The 12,541-nt window shown below is 45.9% G+C and overlaps 1 protein-coding gene across 1 annotated transcript in view; it reads left to right on the top strand.

Annotated features, from left to right (window-relative positions):
* UBXN6 (UBX domain protein 6) overlaps positions 1–11,108 on the top strand; it is a 12,733-nt gene extending 1,625 nt beyond the window's left edge. The window contains exons 2-11 of the mRNA XM_077805465.1: positions 4,179–4,336; positions 4,754–4,815; positions 5,844–5,975; positions 6,410–6,507; positions 7,356–7,431; positions 7,519–7,603; positions 8,520–8,739; positions 8,919–9,049; positions 9,880–10,025; positions 10,418–11,108. Coding sequence (XP_077661591.1) covers positions 4,179–4,336; positions 4,754–4,815; positions 5,844–5,975; positions 6,410–6,507; positions 7,356–7,431; positions 7,519–7,603; positions 8,520–8,739; positions 8,919–9,049; positions 9,880–10,025; positions 10,418–10,546 — 1,237 coding nt within the window. The 3' untranslated portion in view covers positions 10,547–11,108. The remainder of the gene's footprint in view (positions 1–4,178; positions 4,337–4,753; positions 4,816–5,843; positions 5,976–6,409; positions 6,508–7,355; positions 7,432–7,518; positions 7,604–8,519; positions 8,740–8,918; positions 9,050–9,879; positions 10,026–10,417) is intronic.
* The last annotated feature ends 1,433 nt before the right edge of the window (positions 11,109–12,541 follow it).

The following is a 12,541-nucleotide window of genomic DNA, read 5'->3' as shown; positions in this document are numbered from 1 at the left end:
TAGCCGGGGGGGGGAGGGAGGAATTGGGGGGGGGAGAGACGGACTGGGGGCAGCCGGGGGGGGGGGAGGGAGGAATTGGGGGGGGACGGGAGATGGACTGGGGGTGCCGTTAGTGGGGTGCAAGTTGGTCAGGGTGATTCATTGAAAGCCACATACTATTGGTGGCATGAGGTAGCCAGTCCCGGACTCTGTCTGCTTCTGGGGTCCGTGATGCTACGCAGCTCCTGGAGATCAAACCCACTGTCAGTAACCAATTTCTGTGTGAGAAGCTATGGAGTTCCTGTTTCTGATGCAGCAAGAGCTACCATGGTTCCATTTTGCTCTACTCTCCAAAAGGTGCCAAGCTCTGGGAATAGTATTAGAGCCCCTGAGCTGGGTGGGTGGGGTGGGGACTCTCGCAGTGGGATGCAGGACACATCACCAGAGGAGTAACTTTTATCTTCCTTGTGGGACTTTTGCTTTAGAACCTAAAAGACAATTCCAGCAAGTGGAAAAACTTTTACTGTAGCCCAGAAGAAGTGCTTTTGTTTACCTGGTTCACATGTGTCTGAGTCAGAGCTGCTGACTCTTCTGACACAACCAGGCTCTTACTCCTGTTAGCCCGGCAGGAGCTGGTACAGTAAAGAAAGAACTGACGGGACCCAGTGCAGCTCCAGGGAACACATTCGTTCAAGTCCTGACCACAGAATTGGTATTCTTGGTGCTGATTTTCAGATCCCAAGTTAAGTTTGCGGCAATGATGATGATGGAAAAATCACTTGACTTGTAAAGGTGCAGGATTGATCTAGAGGCAGTTGAGACAAGTACAGAACCTCACCATGTTATGGTTAGTCACTTTCCTGAATATCATTGTACCTCAGCTGTTTATGAAATATGCCAGCTGAGTGCATGTGGCATAACCACACTGGGAACTAAAATCACCCTGGTGAGATGAGGGAAGTATCTGCTCCCAGACCAGTGTGTGGTGAATAGACCATTGACAGTTTTGTAAGTCTAGTATCTTGAGAACAAACAAAGACTAAATGAACGAGGAAGTACTTGTGGCACCTTGGATACGCTCAAATAAATTTGTTAGTCTAAGGCGCCACAAGTACTCGTTCTTTCTGCTGATACAGACTAACAAGGCTACCACTCTGAAAGACTAAAATGATTGCTTTATGTCATATGAATGCTGAGAATCCCAAACTCCACTGGCTCAGGAGACAGTGGCTGGTACAATTGCCTTGGAATACAAGCCCCTTGCTTGCAGAAAGCCAGGATACAATCAGAATGAAGCACTGTGTAGGCTTGCTGTCCCAAGATCTATCTGGGCTGCAAACAGTATTGATGGACTAGTTCACATATCTTCAGGATCAGTAAATGTTTTGAAGCAGGTTTAATAGCATTAGGCCAATACACAGATCAGTGATGGTGACAGTTGGCACTAGACTGGAACCTATCTTCTCAGTGACCTGACCTAGTCAGTGCTGCACTATGTATTGTTCTTGCTCTTCTGTGTCATTTGTTTAGTTTCCATGTGACTTTCACATGCTTGATCTCAGCCCTGCTCAAATGCACACACAGAGAGGGCTAGAGTCCCCAGTTCTATCCTAAATCCTGAAGGAACCTTACTAATAAGTTAGCTTAAAAACTGAACCTTTCAATAACAATATTTCTTAAAAGTTGCAAGGGATTTGTAGTTGTAGGATCATAGATTAAATCCAATTTCCTGTGGCCTTCAGGGAGAAGAAGTCCAGTATTATTTACTGCTCAAAACTTGGGCCACGTAGGCTTGACCAACTGCCCTATAGCAGCTGAGTTGCAATGCTACCTAGCAAGGGCATCAGGTTCCTTTGTGACCTTATAAGCTGTTATGTCACTGCTGAGCATCTGCAGTTGCTTCCAGTTCAAGCCTGTTCTTGGAGCTGCCCAGAGTAGTGCTGTGTGGGATTATACACGGGTGAGGGTGGAAGTTGAGCAGAGCAGCAGAAAGTGTTAAATTCTGTTTCCTGCTAGCAACAGACATTCTCCATTTCTAATGGTATCCATGCTTTGTAGTGGGTGCAGTCTTCAGGCTTTCCTGCAGTGCATATTGTGTACAAGCATTTGATACACAGCAACCCTCTCCCCGTGTTTTTATGGGGGAGGGAGGAGTATCTCGGGAAAAATGGGTCCATCTTCTTTCAAGGGGAAGGTGCCTTATAACGGCCTGATTTTTTTTTTTTAAATCCTGCTTGTCGTCTTTGGTGTTGAGGAAGGATGTCTTAGATGACTGACATGTTCATGAATACTTATTAAAGCAACTAGGATTTGAATCCTTGACAAAGCTCTTCTCTCAAGTGTCTGAGTGAAATAGGGGCTAATTATTTAAGTCTGGGGAAAAAATCTCATTCTCTAGCAATTGGGTTCCTTTCATAGCATCCAAATGGCATCCTTCTGGGTGTCCATAGCCTTCAGGGTAAACAAGACATGAAATTCTAATGTAAAAGTCTGTTTAAACCCCACCTCCATCATCTTGAAGAGCTTCTTTTCTATGTAACAAAAGCGTAGTACTCCTTCCCCTCTTTCGCCTCTCTGCAGATCACCTGTAACCAAAGGCTTAGGGCTTGTCTATATAAGAACAGCCATACTGGGTCAGACCAACAGTCCCAGTAGCCTGTCTTCTGACAGGACCAATGCCAGGTGCCCCAGAGGGAATGAACAGAACAGGTAATCATCAAGTGATCTATCCCATCGCCCATTCCTAGCTTCTGGCAAACAGAGGCTAGGGACACCATCCCTGTCTATCCTGGCTAATAGCCATTGATGGACATATCATCCATGAATTTATCTAGTTCTTTTTGAACCCTGTTATAGTCTTGGCCTTCACAACATCCTCTGGCAAGAAGTTCCACAGGTTGACTGCATCGTTTGAAAAAATACTTCCTTTTGTTTGTTTTAAATCTGCTGCCTATTAGGGTGACCCCTAGTTCTTGTATTATGAGAAGGAATAAATAACACTTCCTTATCTACTTTCTCCACACCAGTCATGATTTTATAGACCTCCATCATATCCCTCCTTAGTTGTCTCTTTTCCAAGCTGAAAAGGCCCAGTCTTAATAATCTCTCCTCATATGGCAGCCATTCCATACCCCTAATCATTTTTGTTGCCATTTTCTGAACCTTTTCCAATTCATCTTTTTGAGATGGGGTGACCTCATCTGCACGCAGTATTTAAGATGTGGCTGTACCATGGATGTATATAGAGGCAATATGATATTTTCTGTCTTATTATCTCTCCCTTTCTTAATGATGCCCAACATTCTTTTGCTTTTTGACTGCTGCTGCACATTGAGTGGATGTTTTCAGAGAATTATCCACAATGACTCCAAGAACTCTCTCTTGAACACTACAGTGGGACCCGGCATTGCACCACTGTAGTGCTTCAGTGTGGACACTAATTACACCAATGGAAGGGGTTTTCCCTTTGCTGTAGTTAATCCACCTCCCCAGGAGGCAGTAGCTAGGTTGATGGAAGAATTCTTCCCTCAACTTAACATGGAGTACACCGTGGGTTAGGTCAGCATAGCTGCATCTCTTGGAAGTGTGGGTTTTTCACATCCCTGAGAGATGAAGCTGTGCTGATGTGAGTTCCCAGTGTAGACTAGCTCACGGTGTACTTAATGGACACCATCAGAGTTAACCTACCATTTCGTAGCCAGATTTTCAGAGGCACTGAGCACCTGCAGCTCCCCTTCAGTTGGAGTTGTAGGTGCTTATGACTCTGAAATTCAGATCCCAGATCTTTAAGTTGCATTTAAATGTAATTTATTAACCTTAAGGAAGAGTTGCTTGAACTTAAACTGTCTCCTCTTGTGTCTGCAACCCAAATACAGTATGCCAGTGCTACAGCATGATAGCCAGAATATGAAACTGATCAGTCTGGCTTTTGTTGATCAAATAGAGGCAGTTTCATGAAGTAAACATCAGCTGGAAAAAATAAACTGGATTTTATAAACCTTCCAATTTTAATAATCTGTAGTTTGAGTGCCTAAGGTAAGGGGACATATACAAATCCTAACTAGCTCCTTTAACTGTGGTGAACATAAAACAGTGATCAGAGTGAGATTATAGTTATCTGCTTTCGGCTGACTACTTCTAGGGTTCTGGCTCTCCTGCTAGGGCTGTTCATTTATTTGTGCCTTTCTTTTATCCACCAGGGAAAGGGCCCCCAAAGAAAAGCCAAAAGCAGTGACCCCAAAGTCTCGTCAAGGGCCCACAGATGAGGCCCAGAGGGCAGCAGCTGCAGCCTTGGCCCGGCTGGAGCAGAAGCCCAAGCCGTGGCTCCCTTCATCCCAAGATGCCATCAAGAGTCAGGGTAAGAATGGCCAACGCCCATTTCTTGTCCAGGGGCATGACAGGCATATTTGTGAGTCCACAAAGTGCTCATTTACAGGGAGTATTTTCACCAGTCTATTTATTGGCCCCGCAAAGCCTACACTCATCTCAGCGGCATTTCTGTCTGTCAGAATGGGGGGTTGAGGAGCCTGTCTCCTGTAGTTTCACACCCCCACGGCCAGTTTTGCACAACCAGCTAGGTGCACTCTCGGAAGTGGGGGTTGCATTCTTCTGAAACATTGTGTTCTGACCCACTGCCCAGAGGCAAGGTACCAAACATGAACCAACTGCCTGATGCAGGATTGTAAATCCAAACGGCTGCTTCCCTGCCCCAGGTTTGTAGAGTTCACCGGGTTGTGCCACGTCTGACGCCGTACCCTGGATTTGTGTCTTGTAGTGAAAAAGGAGCTTATGGCTGAAGCAGCAGCAAGTGAGAGACAACTCTCCACGGGTCACAAGGTATGAGGAGATGCTGCTATTCAAGGGCCTATGATCTCTGGGCAACTGAGAATCCCTGAGTTACGAAGCTCGAGCATCTCCTAGGGAAGGGGATACCAGCCCCTGTGCTGTGGGACTGTGGATTTGAGTCTGACTTTCAAAATGAGCAAATAGCTGCTTATGGTTCAGAGAGCTTAATAATCCTTTAGTTTGTACTACGGCATCTCTTCTGAAAGCTGCTGATTTGGTGGGGAGTGAGCAAGACAAGCTAGGATTTAAGAACAGTTGCTATGGAGTCAGTAGTGATTTTGCACTTGATGCAAGAGACCACCCACTTTTTAACCCCTTTCTTATTTAAAAACTCCTTGTCCGAAACTTCCCTGGGCTGAGCCTGCGAGTTCCTGTGTATAGGAGAGTTGGTTCTATTGATTGGCCCTGAGCCAAATTTGCATACCCATAATGGGTAGCAGCTCAGTCTGATGAAATCAGCAGGACTACGCCTGGATTAAGGTGCTGCCTGGTGTGAGCAAGGATATTGGAATCTGGCCCTCTGTTGTGGTATTACTCTCAAAGCCACATGATGAAAATAAGTCATATCTCCTATAGCTGAGTCTTTTTAACGTAACTAGAGACTGGGGTATAACATAAGTGCTGACAGCTCCTGAACTCCATGGCTGCCAAGCATTTACCCTTTTAGTTACAAGTGCTTTGCAGACTTTGGGTGATTTGACTGGTAGCGTTCCATTCCTCTGCTCTTACGTGGAGGGGTTGTTACTGGTAACTCTTCAGAATGCCTTCAGGTAGCTTCTTGGAAGGTACCTTCCATTATATTAGAAGGGATCTTATTCAAGCTTTGGGTAGCATTGCTCAGTGCTGCTATGTGGCTGACTAATCCAGACAGCCCATGAGGCATTCTGAGATATTCAGAGGGGAGATGCCAGTCTCCTGTGTTCCCTGAGTTGTACTAGCAAGAAAGCTGTGCATGAGGGAGATGGGCATCAAACGTTCTCCCCCTTTGAGCCCACGTTTGATTTCAGCTCTTTCTTCAGGGTCCTGTGTCTGCGGTTGAGGAAGAAACAGCTGGACTGTCAGTGTCAGGGGTCTATTTCATTTGCCCACTAACTGGGGCCACCGTAAGGAAAGACCAGAAGGAAGCACACATAAAAGAGGCCATCCTCTTAGTAAGTGAGGTCCTCTGCCGACCAGACTTTTCACCATTTCCTGCCTTCCATCTTACTAAATCCTCGGCATGGTCCCCAAGTGCAGTGTAACCCATGGGAAATGCCCCTGGGGGGGATGGGCTCAGCAAGACTCTCAGGCATCCCTGGGCTTGATACTTTATGCAGAACAACATGCTCTCTCCTCTACCACCAATGCACAAAATGACAGCCCTCTGCTCTCTTCACTGTCCTGTCCCGTCCCCCCCCCCCCCCCCCAGCTTATGTCTCTTCAAGGACTGTAAATCCAGATGTGGATAGTTGTTGACAAATGCCTGCCCTGACTCCTTCCTCTGAGTTTGGCAGGAGCACTAGTCTCCAGAACTCTGTTCAGTCTGCCCCTCTGGTTCTGCAATTGGCGTTGACAGTCAGCTGACGCTTCTGTCCTTCTCCCTCAGCATTTCTCTAGAGACCCAGTGGCTGCCTCGATCATGGAGATTCACACCTTCAACAGGGACCGAGAGAAAGTGAAAATTGGTGTTGAGACCATTGCCAAGTAAGTGGTCTGAATGTCTTGTGCAGCGCCCAGCTCACAGATGCATGAAATTTGTCACCTCTCCAGACGAGAAGGCGTGGGTGAAAGCAATTGCCCCTTTCCCAGAAGGTTAATGGGGAGGGGATTTTCTTGTGCTCTGGGTGGTGCTGAAAGGAACACTGACAGTGAAGATTTGGAAATATTTCCTAATGGTGAAGTCTGTTAGACTGTACAATGTGCAGTCCAGGAAATAAAACTTGTGAGTGAGAGATTAACTAGATCTTAAAGGTGGTCCCTGTACTCCTAAAACTAGGTACCCCAGGTGGATCGTCCCTCTGAGTGAAATGTGAGTGCCCTCTGATGCCAGGTTAGCCTCCGAAGCGTGAGGCTTTGGCTGTAAAGCAGACTGTTGAGGGGGACACACCAATTGTAGCTTGTTTCAAATTGGCAGCAGCATAGCCGTGTGCATGAAGAGCAGTCTGGATGCTGGAATGCAAATAAACCCCATAGTCTCCTGCCATCCCATCATAGTCACAGGGCTCTTGTGTTTCATAGTTGTGTCCAGTGGGGATCCCTAAAGACTCCTATCTGGAGAAAGGTGGTCGAGGCAGTTGGTGCAATGCACATGACCCAGTAGTAAAGTAGTGGGGTATCCTGCATGAGTGTTCAGAAATAGCTTTCTCTTGGGATAAAGCAGCCTGGGAAGGATGGAAGTGCTAGTGGAGAGGAGACACTTGGAGAGCTCTTTGGACCCAAGTAATGTGTTTTTAAACTTTGATCTTGGCACTAAATGGGACCCAAGATTCACGAGTGATCTGAGCATCCATGCCTGTTGTGAATGAAGTGTGTGATGGTCCTGTCTTCTGCAGATATCTGGATAACATCCACCTCCATCCAGAGGAGGAGAAGTACCGGAAGATCAAACTGCAGAATAAAGTGTTTCAGGTGAGATTCAGACTCTTGCAGTTGCCACATGGAGGAATAATTCCCACTCTGTAGTAGATTAAATCTAACCCTCTCCTTACCTTCTAGGAAAGGATAAACTGTCTAGAAGGGACACATGAGTTTCTCCAGGCCATTGGGTTTGAGAAGGAAATGCTGCCTGTTCCAGGACAAGGCAAGAAATCAAACTGTATCAGACTTGAGACTGGGGTCAGCTACTTGTGAGGAGTAACAGTGTGTCACTGGGAGGCAGCTTTGATTACTGTTGGAGCCCTCTAAAGCTGTGGTTCTCAACCAGGGTACACATACTGGGGGGGTACGCAGAGGTTTCCTGGGGGTACATCGACTCATCTACATATTTGCCTAGTTTTACAACAGGCTATGTAAAAAGCACTAGTGAAGTCAGTACAAATGAAAATTTCATGCAGACAATGACTTTACACTGCTCTGTGTACTATACACTGAAATGTAAGTACAATATTTATATTCCAGTTGATTTATTTTATAACTATATGGTAAAAGTGAGAAAGTCAGCCATTTCTCAGTCAGTGAGCTGTGACACTTGTGCATTTTTATGTCTGATTTTGTAAGCAAGTCGTTTTTAAGTAAAAAGAACAGGAGGACTTGTGGCCCCTTAGAGACTAACACATTTATTTGAGCATAAGCTTTCCTGAGCTACAGCTCACTTCAACGAAAGCTTATGCTCAAATAAATGTATTAGTCTCTAAGGGGCCACAAGTCCTCCTTTTCTTTTTGCGAATACAGACTAACACGGCTGCTCCTCTGAAACCTAGTTTTTAAGTGAGGTGCAACGTGGGGGTACATGAGACAAATCTCTCCTGAAAGGGGGACAGTAGTCTGGAAAGGTTGAGAGCAGTGCTCTAAAGTCTGCTGTACGTTATAACATCACCATTTTACACCCCCCACCCCCAACCTGCAGCTTGCCTGTTGCCTCAGGGTGATTTGCTCTCAGGACTGCTTTCCATGAGGTCGCAGGTAGCAGTGGATACACTCCCCATGCGTGGTTGTGGGGAGAGCAATTAGGATTGAAGGGAAAACAAGGCACTTAAGCGCAGTGCATGTGTTTGTAGAGACCACAGAAGAGTATTATATGCTGAAGGAGGAAGTGTTGACTAAGCTGGAGGATCTCAAGGACTATAAGGAGCAGCTGTTGAGCTGTGAGCCAGTGAAGGCCCAGCTGGATCGCCAGCTCTGTGTATTCAAACCCTCCCCTCAAGCTGCCCAGTTTGAGCTGCCCCAGGACTTCTACAACCTCACGGCAGAGGAGCTAAAGCGAGAACAGCGGCTCCGGTGAGTGTCCTGCAGCATGAAGCGCTGCATGTAAAAGGAGGGAGCTGCATAATTGGGGAGGGGTGGGGAGGAGGATGGGCTGACCTTACCGGTGTGGTGTGTGGCTCTGGTTTGGAAAATCTCACCCCCCCCCCCCCGCCTTTGCTTTATTTCATGTTAAAACCGTCTCGTCTATAAAGGACGGAAGCAGTGGAGAAGGCCTCTATGCTGAGGACAAAGGCTATGCGGGAGAGAGAAGAACAAAGGGAAATGCGGAAATATAACTACACGCTGCTACGAGTCCGTTTCCCAGATGGATACATTCTGCAAGGTAAAGGATGGCCGCATCTTGCAACTTACTCTTGTATACATGCCCCAGAGAACTTCTGGAAATTCCGCTTTGTAGTTTGAGAGCAAGAATCAAAAACCTGGCAGGACCAGGGGGAAAGAACTTGGCCAGAATCTGCTTGGCAACATGGGGATAGAATAACTCAACCAGCTGGGATGCTTCTAGCCACTGCGTGGGACTGAGACAATGGGGTAACTATATTTTTGCAGCTTCTGTAGAAATTTCTCTCTAAAGCATCCGTCACTCTTGCTATCTAAACCAATGGTGAGTATAAAGATCTGGGACATCCTTGGGCAGCATCATGCCTTGATCTGTGCTAAAGCTGTACAAGAGTTTCCATACTGCTGAGGGTAAATGAGCAATCTACTGGCTCAGATTCCAGTGAGCGGTTCATTAAAACAGTAATGGGTGTGTTGCCCACGTGGTGGGTAACAGGCTGACAGTGGTTCTGTAGCCTGAGGAACACCAGTTGCATTTTGCAATAGGAGACGCTTTAGCATGTTGCAATGAAGGTACTAGACTGACTAAGCTTTCCAGTGGATTTTATTTTTAGGTTAGAGGTGCAATGGTATTTTGTGGCCCTGCTGTGATACTCTTGGGATGACCAACATGTTGCTATGAAATGTTTACCTGTTGAGTAAATCACATCAGCCTTGATTCCTTCCCTAATGAACTATCTTAATGTCATCTAAATATGCAACTAAGGGTCTTGGTGAGAGCAGGCAAATGGGAGTCTGCCTATAAATCAGTTTTAATATCTTGATAAGCGGAAAAATGTGACCTTAACACTCTGTCTTCCCTTTTCATGACAGGGACATTCTATGCCCGGGAGCCAGTATCTGTGCTCTACAGGTTTGTGAGAGAAGCACTGAGGGATGATTGGATGCCCTTTGAGCTACTTGCACCTGGAGGTGTCAAACTGACTGAAGAGAACTTGGCATTCAATGAGTGTGGGCTGGTGAGTAAAGCGATCTAGTTGAAGCCACTTACAGCAGATACAAACCTGTTCAGTGAAAGGAAAGGGGACTGTAATAATTCTGGTCCCAGTGGTGGTCTAATCTCTTGTGATACTGAACTGCTCTGTCCTCGTCTCAGTGCAGTTAAACTTCAGCCTGGTTGCTAGATGAACTATCCCTTACCTCAGAGCTCAGGGAAAGCTTTTGGCACAGGGCTAGGAACTTTGCACTGTATATCCTGTCTTCCTGCCTGTCAAAGGTCTTCCAAAACCAACATTCCAACTCTCGTACACCTGGAAGACCATTTTCAAGGGGTTAAAGATGCGTAAAATACTCATTGACCAGCTTCAGTGTAGTTACTGTTAACATCTAGTACATTTTCTGCTTCTCCTAGGTGCCCTCTGCTCTCCTGACTTTTGCATGGGATGCAGCTGTCATGGCAGATGTAAAAGCTTCAGGAGAAGAGCAGAAAGGAAGCCCCTTGAAACCAGAACTCCTTTCTGCTGTCCAGATATTGTCATGAAATAAACAGGATTGGATTCAGTGTGGTTGGCTCTATTATGTGCTGTTGCCTCCTCCCCTGCACTCCTCAAGCATGAAAATGGAAGCTGCCTAACTATTTGTCACAAACTTGAGGGAAGACTTCAATTTTAGATAGAGCATTAGGAGGCCAGGTTTCAGAATGCATTGTGCATTAGCATAATCACCTCCAGTTCAGAGAGGAGTGGCTATATAATGGGACATGAGGACTGTATTTAAACAGATTTAATAGTCTGAAGACAGTCTTGCCCAGAAAAACTTTAAATGTGCTGCTTTTATATAACTTATTGTAAAAAGTTATTTTGGTTACTCTGTTTAATCTCTTTTCTAGTTTGGCTACAGAGAATAAAAATCCACCCTACTGAACCATAGCAAACCAAGGACAGCTGCAAGACTATCCCATTGAGTTTTGATAGTGGGCAGGGCTAGTGTTCACTTTTCCTTATGCTTCTATTGTACAAAAATTGTTGCTGAATGAGACTTGTTTAAAACTAATTATGTTCACAAACTTGTTAAATTGATTAAATGGACTATTTGGAAATGCAGTTTCCTTGAGTCAGGTTATTGAGTTAAGGCTGTGCGTTTGTCACAGAGATCGCTGGTGCTGTTTCAGGGGCTGGGCAGCTTCAGGGCCAGCAGCAGTGGGGGAGGGGGTTCAGGGATTTCTGGCTCCCATGAGCATGACCTGCAGCTCCTAGGTGGTGGAGGGACCAAGGGGCTGTAGTTCCCAGCCAGTGGGATCAGCAGAGCTCCTGCCCTGGCCCCTCTACTGCCTAGGAGCTGCAGGGACAGGGAGCCCCTACCAGTTTCTCCACCTCCCCCAGCATCCTGCCCGAGTCTTGGTCACAGTGGATATTTTTAGTAAAAGTCATGGACAGGTCACAGGCCTGTGAATTTGTTAGCCCTTGATCGGTCCATGACTTTTCCTAAAAATAGTGGACTAAAATGTAGCCTTGCTTATAGTCCCTGGGGGGTGGAGGGAGACAGGGTCCAGGCTTAATTTCTGAATGAGGGGGAGGGAAGATACCAAGCCTGTCTATGTAATCTGATATCAGACTACTGCTGCTTCCAGGTGCAAACTGAAGTAGAGGTCAAGTGAGGAATTTAACACAAGCTAGTGAACTTGGCCATGGAGAAAGAGGCAAAACTGCCACCCTACAGCTGAATGGAGGGGTCTACCCCAGCACCAACTAGAGAGCAAATAATGCACCTCTAACTTAAAGCCCCTATTTTAGGAGAAAGCTTGAGCATCCTGCTGTTAAGTGGGAAAATAACAGTGCAGAAGGGTGCAGCATGGGGTACAGCCTGTTGGATACCTCTCCTCACAAATTAAAGAGGGGACAAAATACAAGTCTGCTACTTTCCTAAATTATACATATAAACCAAGGGAATTTGCATACTCCTATGCTAGGAGTATGCAAATTCCCTTGGTTTAAGTTCTAAACCTAAATGCAGGAGGGAAATGACTTAACCTGCAGGTTAAGTGGTGCTTCCAGCAGAAGCTGAGTGAGATATGAGTACTAAATTAACTTCACTAAGGCTATTAAAAAATGGAGAAGCCTAAACATACAGATGGTACAGACTTGAAAGTCATTCAGCTAGTCTTGACAATGTCATGTTTAAGGTCTCTGAGACATAGTGGTGATGTCAGTGGCCATGGCTACAAAGCAAGTATGCACATTTTATATACTTTTTCCTTAGTATAGATATAACACACTCTGTCCAAGTTGTAGTATGTTTCTTAAAGGGTTCATTTTCCCTCCATTAGAGCTTGATAGTCCTATCCCAACTGCAGCGTCTGGAGTAAAATGGTAAGAAAAGGAAAAACAATTTAAGATCTTTCCCTTCTCACTTTAGACTCACTTCTATCTAGTGGATCAGTTAAAGTGGATAGAGATGAGGCCGGCCCCTTGAGTTCAAGATCATACCCTGCAAAGGGATGGCCTGGAGGAAGGCTACAGTGGGGAGGTCTCCAGGA

This window comes from Eretmochelys imbricata, chromosome 25 (genome assembly GCF_965152235.1).
Source record: "Eretmochelys imbricata isolate rEreImb1 chromosome 25, rEreImb1.hap1, whole genome shotgun sequence".
Classification (NCBI taxonomy): domain Eukaryota; kingdom Metazoa; phylum Chordata; order Testudines; family Cheloniidae; genus Eretmochelys; species Eretmochelys imbricata.
Note: the sequence above shows the minus strand (reverse complement) of the source record. Positions and strands in the feature narration are given on the sequence as shown.